Source organism: Myodes glareolus, chromosome 13 (genome assembly GCF_982192425.1).
Source record: "Myodes glareolus chromosome 13, mMyoGla1.1, whole genome shotgun sequence".
NCBI classification, from domain to species: domain Eukaryota; kingdom Metazoa; phylum Chordata; class Mammalia; order Rodentia; family Cricetidae; genus Myodes; species Myodes glareolus.
Window position 1 is genome coordinate 24,304,810 of NC_142038.1, and position 18,768 is coordinate 24,323,577.

Consider the following 18,768-nt stretch of genomic DNA (forward strand, 5'->3'; position numbering starts at 1 on the left):
GATCATCCTGCACTTTCCAGAAGGCATGGCCAATCATTTTTGTTCGAGCTCAATAAATTCTAAGTGTCTGCTAAAAATGTTCACATACATTTACGGAATGCTTAGCGGATATTGCTTTTTAACGGTGTAATCTCATAGATTTAACAGTGCAGCATCCATTTACTTGGTACCGTAGATGGCAAACCAGGCATGGTATTGCAGGCTTTCGCGGGGGATTCCCAGATTATCCAGCAGTCTTGGCTATCTGCATTCTTACTTTGCAATAACCAAACTGAACATCTCCAGCTGGACTTACCTCCTCTGAATACAGAGCGTTTACTAATGAGAGGGAAGGTAGACAAACTGAGGCTGTACTTCAGTATTCTTTTTGGCAAGACTGATGAGAATCAGCTGTGAGCACTACCCTATTCTTAGGATTCCTTTGTCCTTCTGAGCTTGTCTGGAAGGCCTGGCAACATGGACTTCCTTGCCCTTTTACCCATAGGAAAACAATCCATGTTTGTTCATGCATGTATGAATACACAGAATGGACCCAGATCTTGCTGGCAAGAATGGCCTGAGTTGCTTTTCCTTTTTTCACAAAGGTGCAAAGTCTCTCATTTAGAAGGGTCTAGTTAGGGTTCCCAAGTGATATGCTCACCAGGATTTGGGAAACTAGAAACCATTTCAGCTCTAAAGGTACATGAACCCCTTTCCTATGCAAATGGTTGAACCAAATGAGAAAACAAGTCTAAGTCATGGTCAGAATCAACATGAACTGCAAAATATTCTAGAAATAAAGAGTGCGAATATCTGTTATCCTGCTATATTCATATTTTTGACTTTACAAAATTTAAAAAAGATGATACCCTCAAATACCCAATGGCAGGCTCAGACCATTTAAATAACAATTGCAAACACAAGCCCCTCAATAGGTAGTCTCTCTTCAGTTTATAAACAGCGAAAAGAACTGGAACATCTAATTTTTGAAATTCTTCTGGCTTCTCTGTTTGACCTTTGGTATTTGTATGTATTGACGATCTCTAAACCCTTGTACAAAAACACCTTGAAGTGTCAAGCTTTAAAAATGAGTCTTTTCTTTCTCCTGTGCAGCTTGTATTATCTTGGCCTTGTCAAAATATATTCTCTAGTTAGAGGGTGGAAATATTTCCCTCCTGGCTCTGAAGTATTGATTTTCTCCACCACTCAGTTCTGTCAGTCAGGCGGAGGGGTGAAAGGTGAAAGTTCAGCCAGCATTGCTTGTCTTTACCTTCCTATTAATGTCATGCCCTTTCCGCATTTGATCAGTTTATGTGATTGCCAACCACACAGAACTGTTACTGCTCTTATTTTCCTACAAGGACACATTTAAGTTATCGCTGTCTAATTCTCGGGGATGATTATGCTGCTATACATGACCGACGAGTCCGGCTGCTCTGTGAAAAGCATGAGGAGAGAAGTACGGCTACTATTTACTTGCAATGCTCTGTGAGTGACGAGAATTTTTGTTATTCTTACCTCAGTGATTCAGATTCAACTTCAAACTGAATAGTAAATGAATTTAATGATCTCAGTCTGGCTCCCAGGCAGCTAACCCCGGCCACGAGGTCTGACAAGGTTCAATCTGGTACAATGTATATCTGTTTAGGTACAAGTGAGGCTGGAGAAAAAGCAATATGCATGCAATTGCCCTGCCCAAGCCACAGAGGGCGCTGCTGAGTTTCTCCCTCTGGTCTCAAGCTTCTGCTGGGTAAGAGCCTTTGCCACTGCTCTACGTCCTCTGAGGACAAAGTTGCCTTTCCTGAAACTTGCTCTCCAATGAAATGAAGAGCTAGAAACATGAGGGCAAGAGGAACATACGGTTTCAACAGAGCATGTTTAAGAGGAACCACAGTAAACAGTAAAAATGGGATAAAAGCAATTTTCAGTACAATTCAGTTTTATTTAACACAAGTATGTACACTTCAGTCTTAAACACACAGAGAGGCTATCAAGTAGAGTCATCTAGAAATGTCCTTGGACACAGACATTTGAATTTATTCATTATATGCAGTTCAAACATGACGATTTTCACACCAGTGTCACAACATGTCACTTTTGCTTGTAAATTACCAGTGAAGTCACATAGGCTTTATGCTTATAAGGACAGGTCCAAATGCTGTGTCAGCAAAGTCAATAAAACACCACAAGCGCACATTGGAATGACAACACGGAGTTTACCCCGGTGTTGAGGAATATATGCTGAGATGAAGCTGAGAGCTGTGGTTGTCAAAACAGCCAAGGAGAGCATTATGCAAATGAGGATGGAAATGCACTTCTTCAGTTAGCCATTCTTCTAGCACGGAGTTTACAGTTCTTGTGCTCTTCCGACCATATACACAGGGCACGGGAGGGCTGTCTCTGTGACCTCACTGCTTTGCACCCATCCCTACGACAGGCACCATCTGCTGTTGCTCTCTAGTTCTGCGCCTTCCTGAAGCATGGAACACTTTGCTTAACAGAATGTCTAAGGTTGTGTTTGTCCTATCATTCCAGATGGTTGAACTCTTCCCTCTGAAGTGCATAGAGTAACCCTGTGCAGGGCAGACAGCAGTCTCTGGAGCCCGCTGGACATTTCCCCATCTACATTAAATAGATTCGCTTGCTCACCACAATCTACACTGTACAGTTCTTGATTTCCTTCTTGGAAGCTACATATATAATCATTATAAATATGATATACATGCATGTGAAATAAAATAACGTTTGAAAGAGCCCCAACATTGAAAACCAAGGGACAGTATGGAGTTGCCACCAGTGAAAAGAACATATATTGGTAGGCAAAAGACATTCTGAGAATGTTAGCTTCTTCACATATTCCTTAAAGTACTGTAAACTATGCATTTATTCACGGACCTTGAACCTACTTTCCTACATATTACACAAATTTTGACAATCTAAGAGTTTAAAACTAAATGCTCTCATTATTATTTTAGCTCTCCTGTTAATATTACATATTTTCTCTGAATTCAATAACTCCTTTTTATTTTTGTATTTAATAAACAATCTTGGGGAAGTGTCCTTAATCAACCAACAAACAAATCAACCCCCTGCTGCTAATATATATCAAATTTTTAGGAACAACTCACACAAAATACTATGTTACGGATTTTTTTTTCTTCCATTACAATATGAGCAACATAATTCGACACAAGAAGAAAACGGAGTTAAAGCCTGTGTGGTAGCACAGTGGGCACTTTCACTGTAGGGTCCACTCGGACAGACTGGCAGTCTTCACGCTTTTCTGTACACCGGAACAAAGTGTCTACGCAGTTATCAGATTCTCGGGTGTGTACGTAAAGGAAATGCCTTCCTAGTGTTCTTCCATCAGTCGGAATTGGAAAGCTAGGTGGAAATGATCCCTGTAACATTGCCACACATGCGGGAGCTGTAGATTGTGAAGTTCCCGAGGAGGAGGCCTTTTCTGCGCAGAAGAATCTATTGTGACGCACGGGAGACCTCCACTGTACAAGAGTGCTATGCTTCCAAACTCGGTTCTTTGTTGAAAGCCCCTTAGAAGGTCAGCTATAGTCAGCACGTGGGGAGTAGGGATGATCTATATTTTAAACTATGAGACACACTAACATCTGAGCAGGAAATGAGCATTTTAGAAAGTGAGCTATCTGGAAAACTATTTCCTAAGAGGAAAAATACATTTTTTCCCTCATTAATCTCAAATCGGGATTGGTGTTACTGAGAAGGTAGTGGCTAAATTTGAGGAAGTGGAACTGAGTAACGGCCTATCAACTGCTAGCAGAGAAAAACCAATGTAAACATGGAATAGGTTTGGTAAACAACAGTAAGTTTGGAAAACCCAAAGGGAAGTCATTTCAATGATGAGGTCTCGCATCGCCCTAGAATCCAGGTCAGAGCTGAGCTGCCAGGGCTGACAATGAGGATCAGGACTGGGGCGCAATCACAGTGGTTATTGATTTTCAGGCTTTCCTTACATCAAGCAACAAGAGTATCTCCGGGAACCACGAGCTCTCCCCTCCTTTCTCTGGCAGGGAAAAACTACCTAGTGACAGAACGGCCACATCCTGTTGAGTGGTATGTGTGCCTTTAAATCGATAGGTCACCCGTGTGGAGTCTGCCCCCAAGAAGCATGCGCAAGTGACACAGACCTGGCCATGGCCCCTGGATGGCATGGAGGAGGGCAGGCAGCAAACACCAGTCCAGTATAAGTGAGGACAGAGCAGCATTGGCCTAGACAGTATAGAACAAACAGGCAGCCAGGGCAGCAGGCAGCGGTATTAGACCATGAAGCGGTGCTCCTTCCCGTCATGGGCCATAAGGATAACATTCCGGTTGGAAGTCCAGATGAGGCGGGCCAGCCTGAGGGCGTTGTGGGAGCCAGGCGATGCTGGCTGTACTGGAGGTACCTGGTAGGTCTTAATGCAGCGCAGCTGAGGTGCCGAGTTCAGCATGCCAATGCTTCCCAGGAGTGATGTGTTCATCTGTAGGGACAGGTACACACATGTCAGCTTAGACTGCTTCCCCCTTCCTCCAAAGACAGTGACTTATTCTTCTGCCCACTGGCTCCTCCTGAATGATAATTCACGTGTAGCTTTGAGTTATTCTAGCTCTAAATGGCCCCCTGAGTAGGGTTCAAATTGGTATGATGCCATTTATGTGAACACGTAAACCTTGAGAAATTTTACTTTGTGAGCAGAACCTGACAGAAGAGAGTCCATTGGTCTTGAGGAAAAAAAGCTAAATTATGTCTGCTAATGGAACAGTCCAGTTAGACAATATGTGTTTATAATTAGCTGAGGAAAGTGAAGTACAGCCACGCTGTAGCTAGAGTGAAAGCTGACTGGGCCACACCCTAGCCCCATTCCCAGCATCAACCACTACTGCTCCCATCCGCCTTTTCAAAAACATTCCTTCTGCTCCTTCAGCCAATAGTCTTTAGGATACCAGCCCACCTGGGCGTGGTCTCTTACACTATACATGCAGCTGTAAAGCCTGTGCTCGCTCTCTTGCTTCAGGCTCTCACTTCCAGCTGCTAGACTCTGTTCCTGTTCCCCATTCGTGCAGAGGACTGTGATCTAGGACAGTGATCAGAAAGTCTCCCCCAAATAAACAACCCTTTATTATTCATAATTCTGAACTAGCGTGGGATTATTATGTGACTTCTGCCATCATCAGTGTTCTACCCACTGAACATCTCAGTCCTCAGCTCCTGCTCATTTTCAGAGAGCACCCAGAAGCACTTTCGCCCCACTGCTCTGTTACCCTACTAAGGAGAGTATGCTTTCCATGTGTACTGACAACACCTTTTTATTGCTTGGACATTTTTGCCTTTTTGAGGATTTCCTGAGTTTGATTAAAATATGATTTTTCTTAATCCATTTACAAAAATCAAGATAACATAAAAATTGTAGATCATGAGCAACTATGTAATTAGATGAATTAGATTTGATATGCAAAGAATATCAAATGGTTGTTGTCTAAGTGGGCTGGTTTTGGAGCCACTGAATTTGAAGGTTTCTTGAAGTTCTAAATATTACTTCGACAACTTTAATATGCATTATTTGTGCGACCATAAATCACGAGAGAGCATTCTGAAAACTGGAAGGAAGCCTTGGAAATAATCTTCTTCCTCTGAACTAATATTTACTTCCTATTCCTCTGGTGAATAAAGCTTCATCTACATGGATCACATGCTAGTTCTGTGGGCAAAACATGCCTATCAAGACCCAGCTGCACTAGCAGCTGAAATCCTAGCAGATCTTGGGACCTTTAAGATGTGTTATTGTGATACCATGCTCTGAATTTGGATCAGCACAAAATACAGGCCATTCCTTTTCCAGCCCTTCTCAGGAGCAGGATGGTGTCAGAGGGTGTAAATCATGGCGTCTCTAGCAGGCTGCGTGCAGGCTCCACTGACATTTTCACAATTTAAATCATCTTGAGTAATAACCCTTTTAAGATGACTAATGTTACTGATTTTCCTGCATTAATAATAGTGCCGAACACAACACAAGAGGTGAAAAAAAATCACTAGTGTACGAGGTCACATTTTAAACAAATGTATGGTCATCATTAACTCTTTCTGCTAAAGTTCAGTTCAAGATAAGCAGTACCTCACCTGTCACCCCTCCAAGGTCTCTTTTCTGGCTTCCTTTCCTCTTTTTCCTGAAAAAACCTTTACACTAGATAAAAATCTAAGCCTCACTGCCTCATGGAGGCGTCCCACTGTTGAACATGTCACTCACAATGGCGAACCTGATTAGCTAGTATCACATCTACAAAACCTACCAGCATAAAATTAGTCCTCTGATAAAACAGCTAATTGAAGTAGAAAATGTTGGTTACAATTAACTGGCATTAATGGGTGTACTGTGCTTTAAAAAATATGATTTCTCAGTTGATAAAGAGCTACAAAGTATTTTTCATTCCTTCCTTATGAATTTCTTTGAAAATATGTCTGAAGCTTGATATCGGCTGGTGGCTAAAGACGCAAAAGGCATACAATAGGTTCGGATATTTGTGCTGCAATGTGGCCATTAAAGGAAATGGACTGAGAGCTGAAGGACGGGAGCATCTTATAGAAAGGCCATAGATGGGTAAATTGTATGAAAAAGTCACCGCTATATCTGGGTGCAATGGGTTGAGTCATCCCTGCTCTGTTCAATGCTTCCACTGAATGGCCTTCCACCCTGCCAAGTTCTCGAAGGCAAACACTGTCAGAGCTGTGCTCATGAAGACTCACGCGCTCACTGGTTTCATTCCCTACTGACCACCCTTCCTACACCCTTCAAATGAGGATTCCTGAGTTCCCAGGGTGAAGGTTACTTCTCACTGAAGCAATGACCCATTCTGCTAGTCCATGTTATTTTTTTAATTCATTGATGTCTGGCTATAAACTATGCTAAACTCAAGGAAACTTAAACTGTGAATGAAAGTTACATGGAATTAGTTTTAGCAATATTAAGCATTTTCTCTAATTAAGGTATTATAAATATGACATATGAAAATTTAAATAAAATAATAAAAAAATGCTCCAGACCTTATTTTCTTGTGATAATCACTGCCAGCATTTTGATAAACAACCTTTGAACATCCCAGCTCACTCATCACATACCCTATATACACATGCACAATGCATGCACCCACACAAACCATTTATGCACACACAATCACATACACCTGGCACTAATATGCAAATTGTACATACAATGATACACACACACACAATGAATGTATGCGCACACTATGCACACACATATCATATGTACTCTCAAGCAAGGAAGCACCCTGTACTCATGTGCACACTGCATGCATATACTACACACACATATCACATGCACACATTATGTATACACACATAATACACACACACACATAGATCTAAGAAACAGGCTCACATTAAAGAGCACTTTTATAATCTGCTTTTTAATTTCAAAAACATGTTAAGGAAATCATTGTGATAATGACAACAGATTCACATCACTGTTTTTGAATGGCTGAGTGGCACTCTACTGCATGATGGAGTAAATATAAAGAAACCCATCTCTATGCAATTTATTAACATTTTTGAAAAACAAGATTTACTTGTTAGGTGGTATTGGTAATAACTGCATGAGAGAATTAAGGATGTTTTTCATTACCAAACTCTTCTCCCTGGAATACCAAATAGATATACTGAAGTGAAATATTCAAATTGTAGAAAAATGGTTTATTGCTGCCATATTTAACAGTTAATTATACAGAGTGACTAAACTCCAACAGCAGCTTCTCCCTTTCCTTCAGAAAGATGCATCACGACAGTAGTTATGCGAAGATTATTTTCTGAACAGAAAAACACACACAGACAGATGTAATTCATCAAAACAGAAATGTTTTAATGCCTTCCCCAAAGTAAGCAATACTGCATACGAACCTTTTACTGAGTCTCACTTGAGTAATTACCCAACCAATATTTCTCATTAACACTCATTTCTCAGCAAAGATTTTACAGTTGATAGTTTTAGTAAGACTCTGTATTAATAAGACTTCATTAAGTTTTCAAAATATATTATAGTACACTTCCTGGAACGATCAGAAGTCTTCTCAGACACCATTAGAACTGAGCAGCACGGACCTATGTCAGGGGAGCAGCAACAGATTCGCCCACTGCACTTAGACTCTCTTTAATTCCAGCAGAAGCCATTGCAATCCAGGAAGAGCTGTCCTTGGATTTTTTTGGACAGACAGAATGATTTTTTTTCATGCCTGCCATTTAAATTTGGACACTGGGTGGGGCACAACTCAAGCAATACAGGAGCAGGCTGCACTTTCAGATCTGATGCTGTTTGGGAGTAGCTGGGCTGTCTAGTGCCCTTGCACATGCAGATGGCACCAGGCAGCCTGTGAAGCAGTGGACTTGTGGAGCTGTGTTCACAAGCTCAGATGTTCTTGAAAAACCCAGAAATGTCAGGGAGCCAGCAGAGAGGGACTGGAAAAGGAGTCAGAAACATACCATCTAGTATATGGTCTAAGCCTCCAAAATATGAAAGAACATTACATTAAAAAGTAGTTAAAGGTTCTGACAGATTGGAAGGTGTCGAATTTCAGTAGGATGTTGTTAATTAAACAATTCATTATATTCATTTTACATCCTATTAGCTATTGATTTTTTAAAACCATCATCAAGTTGTGTTGAAGACGTCTCAAAATTTTAATTCATTTTTCAACTTTCAAAGCAACATGCTGGTCTTATGTAGTGCATTTGTATCTTCTGAAAATGAGGTTATATTTTTCTAATTGTCAGTATTAAAGGGAGTTAAAGAGGAAAGGAAATGGTGGCAGTTAGTAGTCTCCTATAAAAATTAGTTGCTCAAGATTAGTATTTTATTTAATCAAAACTAAATATGAATATATAATATTTAATTATATATTATAATTATAGTATACATTATAATTTATATAGAAAACACTATATTATATATGACATATAATAAGATATTTAATTATATATTTATTTCGAATTATATTTAATTTTTATATTATATATAATATTTAATTAATTTTATATATAAACATACTTTGTTTTTCATGAAATGTCAGAGAAAGCTATTCTTAATCTTTTTTTGAGACAAGGTTTCTCTGTAGCTTTGGTGCCTGTCCTGGAACTAGCTCTTGTAGACCAAGCTGACCTCAAACTCACAGAGATTGGCCTGCCTCTGCCTTCTGAGTGCTGGGATTAAAGGCGTGTGCCACCACCGCCCAGGTCAAGATACTCTTAGTTTTTCTAAAAATGCTTTGCATATTTTAGAAATCCAGAACATTATGTGAATACCAGGTCTGGCAGTACAAGCCTATAATCTCAGCACTGGAGAGGTAGAAGGATACTGAGTTTGAGGTAAGCCTGGGTTATAAGGTAAACAATTTCAAAAAAATAGGAAAAAGAAAGAAAAAGAAGAGAAAGAAGCAAAGCAACAAAAAAAAAGAAAGAAAGAACAAACAACCTTCCACCAAAACAAAAACATGACAGAAATGCAAAAGGAGACAAGGGACAGGCATTAAAAAATATACCAGGAAAACACCCATTAAAGAAGATCCCAAGACCTTGTTAGAATGCTACCATAAACCTTGTTACAATGCTATTGCTTGACTGCAGCTTCCCGTGGACTCCAATCCAGCCAAGCCTCACCCATGTTCTTCCTCTACCTCGCATGGCTACACCCAGATGTCCTTGCTCTGAAGGCTTCCCACTGTCTCATTCTCAGAGTCTCTGGATTTTCATGGCTCCCATACTTCCTTTAGAGTGAAGTCTTGGGAGAGCACACGTTCCTTCTTTGCCAGATTGTTACCTGTATTCCCAGTACCCTGCAGGCTGGCACTGAGCACATAATTAGTAATCTGAACACTTGACCTTTGTGTAAGGGAGGGTGGAGGGGCACAAAGGAATAACGGTAGATAGGCCCAGTAGGAAACCCTCCCCACTAAAGCCCACCAGGCAGTACATATTTAAGCCCTGCTTACCTGCCAGAAAGAAATGTGGCTGTCAGTGTTTGAGTAGGTGGCAAGATAACGCCCATCAGGAGCAAAGGACACTGCAGTGATTGGTCCCTTGTGCCCATGAATTGTCTGAAATGGAATTAATAGGTCATTAGTGACATGCATTCCATAGACCTCCTACAAGTCCTTCTGTGAACATACTCGATGTTGAACAGGTGATACCACAGATACTGCAAGCTGTAACATTCTTTATTTATAAAACCAGGTTATAGAAATGAAGGAAAGTAAAAAATTCTTCGTGTGTGTAAGGGCATCAAGCTTGTTCTGAGGGGTGGGTCTGTCTTCCAGTTTGAAAGGCGTTATGAGCCCAAAGAGAAAGTACATATTAGTAGGCAAATCAGATCTTTAATTCTTTACATTACAGGGAAGAATTCTGCAATTCATTAGAAAGATGTGATGACTGTTCTTGTTTGTCAACTTGGGGATTAACTAAAAACCAAATGACTGGGCACACCTGTGAGGGAATTTCTTCTTAAGTAAATCTTTTGAAGTGGGAAGACACACCTTTAGTCCAGATCTTCTCAGGTAAGAAGATTCACTTTTAATCTGGACTATGCGCTCTGCTAGCCGCTTATATAAAGGACATGAAGGAGCAGGCTCTCTTTAGCTACTTGCTGTCACAGTCCATTCCGTGGCTGGTACTAGAGACTACTTCTTCGGGATTCGGGCATATACGGAAGACCAACTGAGACATTCAACTGGTGGACTGAACAGCTACTGAATCGTAGGCCTTTTGTTGGTAGACAGTGATTGTTGAGCTATTTGCTGCATCACAGCCTATAAGCCACTCTAATAAATCCCCTTTAGGTACAGATGGAGATTTATTCTATCAGTTCTGTCCCTCTAGTGAATCCCAACTAATATAAAAGGCAAAAAATTAATCAAAATTTACCCAAATTACCCAGAATATTGCATATCTGAAGTGAAAACCAGTCAAACCTATATTATAGTTACCTTGCTCTGAAAAAAGTTAAAGATTAATTTCAACTCCTTAATAATTACACATTTTTCATGATTTATCCTTGATTTTCCACCAATAACACTGTGCTTAATTGCACATAGCTGCAATTAGTAAGCATATACATATGTTTGCACTGGAAGTATGGGCACATCTAAATCAAACACTATTAAAAACATGTTAACAGGGACAGTCTGAACCTTTGCCAATAGCTAATCATTGATGTAACAATGAGTAATGAAAAGGAAGTTCTTTTTAAAGTAGGTCTCTGATAAAAAGGTCTTCACTAATAGAACAATACACTCATCCAATCATATTTGTAATTATTGACAATACTCCATGTTAAGAAAATTGGCATAACACTGTAACTGAACCCATATTCAACCATTAAGCGTCATACCTCCTTTATGTTAGTTAGTGTCCAGAGTCTTCCCTTTGTCTTTAGTGGATTGGGAAAACAGTCTCAGTGAACCACAGACTTGTAATGCCATTGGGGTCATACATGCTATAAATTTTTATAAGAATTTTTACATAATGCATATCTGAAAACTCAAATGAGAAAGACTAGGGAGGGCAGAGACATAAGCCAAGCACATTCTTAATGTCCTTTGCTCCCTTCTTTCCTGCCATGTGATTTGATGGCCAAGGTCCTCAGAAAAAGAGTATTATTCTGGTAATAGAGACCCGGACTCTAGTCAGCAGAGGGCATGGGAGCTGAGCCAGACTGTCTGGGTTTGCATTAGGCTCACTGCTTATTCACTGTGGAACCAGGGTCATATTACTTAACCTCAGAGTATCAATATCTATAACATAGGGATGATGATGTTCATAGTGATTATATGTGTGTCAAAGAGCTTAGTGAAAATTAAATGAGCTAATATACATGTTGTAACCTGCACATAATAAAAACTCAGCAAATACTATTGACATTTTTTGTTCCGCTTCCTTACCTAGGAAGGACCACACAAATCTAACAATCACATAATTCAACTGTTTACTGTTTTTTAAATAACCCCTCATCCACAAATTCCAAATCGTTTATGCTCAAATTAGTTTCACTTGGCATCTAGATTGCTGAGAAACAGACTTCAGACGTCACTCATTAAAACAGACACGTGGGAGCTATCCATGGTGCTGGCAACAAGTGTGCTAAATAAAGCAATGGACACTAACTTGTGCTGAATAGCTAGTGAAGGAAACCAGTGTAATCAAATGTCAACCATGCTAGGATGAAAATTATTCTAGCCAGGAGAAGAATCATTAAGAAATTAAAGGTCTACTGACACTTAATAGACCAGCTTAAAGAGCTCAATGGAAAAACACATTCATTTTTCAAAATTAATATCCAGTTCTGGAAAATCATAACAAAAACCTGACTTCCTTTTGGCCAATCTGAATCCTTTTTATTTTTTTGAGTTAAGACAATTTATTGGGAAGACTTTGGTTTATAACAGATAATCATCAAAACCAATTATTATTATTACTATTAGTAGTAGTAGTAGTAGTACTAGTACTGTGGATTGAACCCAGGGCCTTGAAAATGTTGCAGGCATCCTAGCACAATCCCAGCCCTGGACTATGGTGGACTTTGTTGTCCTGAAAACTGTTTTAAAAAGGTTGGTGCCTTCGTTTCCACATCAGAAGACATGGCTTCTTGTTAGCTGCTATCTCTAACAGATGCTGTAAATAAGTTTGTCCTGGAGATTTTATTTTAAATAAGGAAAATAGTTTGTTTACTAGACACATTTCTTTTTATGGTGTAAGAGTCATTACATAATCCAATGGTATTTCCTTTATTGCCAGGAAGCTCAGAACTAAACTTATGCCCAGCCTGTGTCTATAAACACTGCCTACACATCCTGCTCATCTCCGCTGTTTTCATCTGAGTGCTTTGAAGTCCAGATATACTCCAAGTTTGAATCTAAATTTTTTGGAAGTATGTTTTGAACAAACTGGGGTTCACCTTCAGAGCAGGTGAGAAGACATGCATGCAGGTACCTCCATATACCCATGAACACATGTGCACACACACACATAAACACACAAGTATACACATGTGATAAAATGCTTCTGGGCATCCCACAGAAATCCTTCTAAAGCAACCCACAGAGGCTCCAGAAGCATGGCTGCAGCTGACACATGGGTCTTGTGGACGAGGAAAGAGGACCGGGGCAGGGCAGTTCCTCTACAATCCAGTGTGGTACAGCTGCAGAGTGCCTCACTATCTCAGCCCTGGAGGTACTCTGGCCCCCAGTATAACGAAATGTTGTCATTGTCATTTGCTCAGATTCTCTGGACTTGAATACTGTTTAGAGATATCACCTGAACTGACTTTAAACTCAGAATTAGACACCAGTTGTGGAGGATCTCACTGAACTTAAGTGACTTGTGAGGTGCAAACTCAGTCTCAGATGCTAAAGGCCATTTTCAAACAATAGGTGTCAAAAAGTAGTCTGACTCCCTTTTTGTTTGCATATGGGTATCAATGTCTTGTTATGTATCTTTTTTTAGGCAAAGATATTGCTATATTGAAAAGACAGAGAAGAAGAAAATAATATAATTTGGAAGTGCTAGGAGAAATAAGAGAAATTCTACAATTATCCCAGCAAGAAACAGAAAACTAGATTGTTAAATACTCCAACCCATTGCCCAGTGGGAAAAAAAGACCCAAGGGAAAGGATTAACAATGATCAGTGTTTATTTATATTGTATCGAGTAATAAATATTTCCCATCCATTTCTCTCACTATGGTTCAGTTCTCATCCATGTGGTTGAGATCCAAACAAAATATTTGTAACTTTTAACAAAATTAGGAAAATTATGAATTTAGGTAAAGTTTTGCTATCAAAAATATCATATGTAAAAGATTTACAAAGAATTTACCATGTATTCACAAACAAACAAAAAACAAACCCAAATACATAAAAAGAAAATGGCCTGCACGTCACAGCACCACAGTCTTGGGGACTGAGAGAGAAGCAGCTACTTTGAGAGCAGCATGGCTGAATCTGGAAATGAGGGAGATGTAATTTGAGGTATGGGAGCTCTGTTCCCAGTGGCTACGCATGTGCACAGAAGACCCAACTATGCTTCCTTTCCATAAAGGCATACGCACTGCAGCAAGCCAACAGGGCAAACATGCATCTCAAGTGTCATAAGCACAAATGTGATAGATGCCTGAAGTAAGGAAATATCTGAACAAAATGTTCACTGGTCTATGGAGGTAGGAGATGGATAGGAAATGGCCATAATACTCAGAAAATGCCTAGGGAGTAAGCACAGAGTCCTGAAAAGGCAAGACCCAGCACCATGGACATTATCTTGGTACTGATACCACTAAATGATGGCCACCAATACCAGTGTGGATCAAGCTCTTGGCACTCTGTATGGTTTCTTTTACATATTCATATTCACAGCAGACAAATTAAAAAAGGGTCACAGAAAAAGTGAGTCCAGTATATGATTTGCATGTCTTTCCAGGGTCCCAGCACAGGAAGTCACAGCTTTCATGGCAGGTTGGCAAGGAAGCAACTTTTCATAGTAGATAGGAAACAAAGACATAATTCTGATTGACAGCTTTGCTTCCTGGGCAAAGAAAAGGCTCATTCAAGCACAGCTATTTCAGATGAGTTCAGAAGTTAATGTTCCCTAGTCTTTTCTTCCAAACAACTACTTTAGGAAAATTTCAGCAGATATTTAAGAGTCATCAGTTCAAGGAAACAAATGATAAGCTCAGTTAGTCACGAAGGTAGAATTAACCTTAAACCATTAACAGTGGAGCATCTCACTACGGCTGCTCATCAGGCTCAGATCATAACATCATCAAAAAGTGTGTCACTTAACTACGGTCAGTCACAAGGCTCAAGTGAACTTAAATTATCACTGCATGGAGCCTGTTCAAATGTTTCTGTGAAGAACTCTTAGGACCTCATGATGTTGTCAAAAGGTTATCTTTTTTTTTAACCTTTTTTGTTTGTTTATTTTGTTTTTTTTGGGACTGGCTTCTCTGTAGCTTTGAAGTCTGTCCTGGAACTAGTTCTTGCAGACTAGGCTGGCCCCGAACTCAGAGATCTGCCTGCCTCTGCTTCCCCAGTGCTGGGATTAAAGGCGTGCACCACCACCGCCCGGTTAAAAGGTTATCTTTTTAATTTTAAGCAATGAGACCTACTTTTACTGACAACATATATCTTTAATTTTAACTTCGTCTTGATCTTTATAAGTCATCCACAGTTATAATGTTTTACAACAGTAAATACATAATAAATGCAAGACTTTCCTAGTACAATTCAAAAAAGAAAAGAAAGCCGTACTGTTAGAAGTTAGAGAAGAGACTGAGACACTGAGATGAACTTGGCTGTTTGCACACACAGACACATGCAGCTGTCTCTTCACTTTAATGTGGAAATTCTTTTACTAATGATCATTCTCACCAACTTTATTCTGCTATAAGTTTCACCAACTCGTGGCTATAATGAATATAAGACACACTCGACACTTTGCTAATACTTCTAGTCATATACTGTATACTTAATCAACATTCCCTATAGATTTCTCTGAAAATTTTACTTCAATGAAAAGTGAATTAAACACTCTATTAATGAGGTTAGCTATAGGGAAAGGGTGTATTTAATGTTCGTAAAGCAGGTATGCTTAAACTTTTGCATCCTTAATGCAATCATATTGCCTAAAAATGAGCAAAATTAAAGCCTGAAGTTATTAGCAATGCCTTACTACAAAGGGGACGGCCTCAACACTGGTTCTTATTGTTCCTAAGCTGGTGAAATAAATCCCCCACAGAAAAAATCAAAAGGCTATATTGCTTAGTTCATAAGGATTATCAGTATGTAGATATTTAAACACTATTTAATCCATCAATGCCAGTTAGTTTATCCCCAAATGACATATAAATCACTGTTAGTAACTGCACATGGCCAAAAGTGCTATAGTTATTTTTTTAAAGGAACAGAGTCCATTTACTTGGCTTCTATCTTATAATAAAACTTACAGTAGCTCACTTTGTTATATTTATCCTTAAGTCTATTCCCATTAAGATGTTAGAATGATACCAGATATACTTGTCTTCTCCTCAAATGTATATTTGGTTGAATTAGACAGCGGTAGAAAACAATTCAATTCATTGACTACGTCCAGTGACTTCTGTTAGAGAGATGCCATAGCAGGTTGACTCTCAGTCAAAAAGCATCATCTCAGCCTTCCTTCAGAAAAGTAAGCAAGAGATAAAATAAACAAGAACCCAATTTCTAACCCTTAAATCTCTTTCAAATCATTGTAAATCCACCAACAGGCTTATGTGCTGAGACAGTGGGAAAGAACAGAGCCATTGAGAAAGGCTGTGCTCCTTTCAAGACTAGAGAGCCGCAGGCTTACAATGACCACGTTCTTATATTTTGCATATTTTGTGACTCCAGTAAGAAAGAGGCAGGCTCTTAATTTTATAACCATTCTTTTTTTTTTTTTAACTGCTGACTCTCTCTGCCTGCAGAGGACATACAACTAAGTGAATCCATGAAAACCATCAGCCATAAGGACTGTAGAGGGCAGCTGCAGATGAAGGTGACGAAGACACCATACTCCTTAGGCTGAGGTTTCTGGGAGCCAGCCCTACACCTTCCTCCATCCTGCCAAATGAAGAAACCATGGTAGCTCTGTGTTCAGAGGTTTAAGCTGCAGGTGAATCCAGGACAGGGGATCTGCTTCATTTATTGCTGCTCTCTGATCAGTAAACCCTGTGTGTCCTCACATGACATAACATAGCTACAAAGCTGAGCTCCCTCTAGACTGGGGTTCCTGTGGGTTGTTGCTAAATTCTGCATCTATTTGCCTCAGTCTCCTGAATGCTTGCATTGCAGGCATTTGCCACCATTCCTGGCTCTTTTATTTTCTTTGAAAAATATGAGTCGAAACACACACACACACACACACACACACACACACACACACACTGAAAATCACTTCTAGTCTATTTACTTTTTAGAAGTGCTTGTTAAAAAAGGAAGCACTCCTGATCAGATCTCATTCCTTTAGGAACTATCAGGAATCCTAGATACATCCTTCTAGGTTTACATTTAAGAGTTTATATTTGTTACCACGGCTTATGTCTGTATATGATGTGTGTGTGTGTGTGTGGGGGTGCTGCCATGAAGCATGTGTGAAGGTGAGAGGACAACTTTGTGGAATTGGTTCTCTCTTTCTAACTTTTCCTTTTGTTTCCTTGTTTGTTTTAAGATAGGCACCTCATAGAAGAGAAAGTGTGAAGTACACTTGAATACATTGGCACAGGACATCACTCCCTAAATATAACCATAGCAGCACAGACAATGAGAGAAACAACTAATAAATGGGACCTCCTTTGGGTAGATATTAAATTATGGAATTACTGTAAGCGTAGACAGAAAGTCTTTATAATTTGCTGATTATAAATGGTGTGTGTGTGTGTGGTGTGTGTGTGTGTGTGTGTGTGTGTGTGTATTAGGGGAGGGGAGATAGAGAGAGAAAACACATGCTGGAGAACACAGAGGGATTGCAAAACTGAAAGAGCACTCCATGCAGAGATGCTAGTCTGTCCTAGGGAAGGTGGTGGCTACACAACCTCCAGAAGGGCTAGGACCTGTAGTTTATGGGCTGCAGTGATGACATTAGGGAGGATGGCAAATCAGGCTGAAGACAGCAGGAAAGGCTTGGGACTATCGCTGAGTGTGTATTGTGAACCCACATTGATAGAACTTCTCTTAAACTCAACAAGGATGAAGTCTTTAAAACAACTTACAGAAGACATTATTATCCAAGTCATCATATTCTCCATACGATTTAGACACCAAAATAAACTCAGTTAATTCTTAAATATTTTGCAATTTGGGAGATTTATAAAATCAAGTAATGAAATGGTTTATTTGTGTGTGTGTGTGTGTGTGTGTGTGTGTGTGTGTGTGTGTGTGTGTTGACATTGGGTACCTTCTTCAGTTTTCTCTACCTTATTTTTTTAATTTTTATTTTTTAAGACACGTTCTCTCACTGCATCTGGCATGCACTGTTTGGGGACACTGGCTAGCCGACAAGCTCCAGGGATGTACCAATCTCTGCCCCTCTGCCCCCTGGTACTGGGGTTACACGAGACCACCACGAGACCAGCTTTTTATGTGTGGGCTGGGTATCTGAACTCAGATACTTATACTTGCATGGCACACACTTTTACCAAGTAATCCATCCCCCTAGGCCCCACAACCAAGTTCTAGATGTTCGTATTTGTGCAGGAACAGCTCACTTGAAAACAAAACATGGTAGATAATTTGATCGTCTTGTGTAGTACTTGTGAAGCTTCGAGTGCTAGCAAACACACTGAGAAGTAAGAATGCTGCGCTGGTTTGAGTGTGGTTGGCCCCCACAAGCTTATAGAGAGCTGCACTATTAGGTGCGGCTTTGTTGGAGTAGTTGTGACCTTGTTGAAGAAGTGTGTCACTGTGTGGATGGGTGTGACAGACAGACACTTCCTGCTGCCTGCATATCAAGATGTAGCCAGCGCCACATCTGCCTGCATTCTGCCATGCCCCACCATGATGTTATTGGATTGAACCTCTGAAACTGTGAGCCACTCTAATTAAATACTTTCCTTTGTAAGAGGTGCCATGGTCATAGTGATTCTTCACAGAAATAGAAACCCCAACTAAGATAAATCCTTTTTAATGGTATAGGGGAAAAGTACAAAAATCTTACTTTCTATATTTTCAGTGTATACCTTATTTCAAACACACAGAAGTCTTGGCACA

The 18,768-nt window shown here is 39.8% G+C and overlaps 1 protein-coding gene across 2 annotated transcripts in view; it reads right to left on the reverse strand.

Annotated features, from left to right (window-relative positions):
• Window positions 1-1,900: 1,900 nt before the first annotated feature.
• The window catches only part of Wdr7 (WD repeat domain 7), a 283,531-nt gene continuing 266,663 nt past the window's right edge, over window positions 1,901-18,768 (reverse strand). For both annotated transcript variants that reach the window (XM_048419639.3, XM_048419640.3), the window contains 2 exons: window positions 9,991-10,095; window positions 1,901-4,475 (listed from right to left, as the gene is read on the reverse strand). In XM_048419639.3, the coding sequence (XP_048275596.2) occupies window positions 4,272-4,475; window positions 9,991-10,095 (309 nt within the window). In that variant the 3' untranslated portion in view covers window positions 1,901-4,271. The remainder of the gene's footprint in view (window positions 4,476-9,990; window positions 10,096-18,768) is intronic.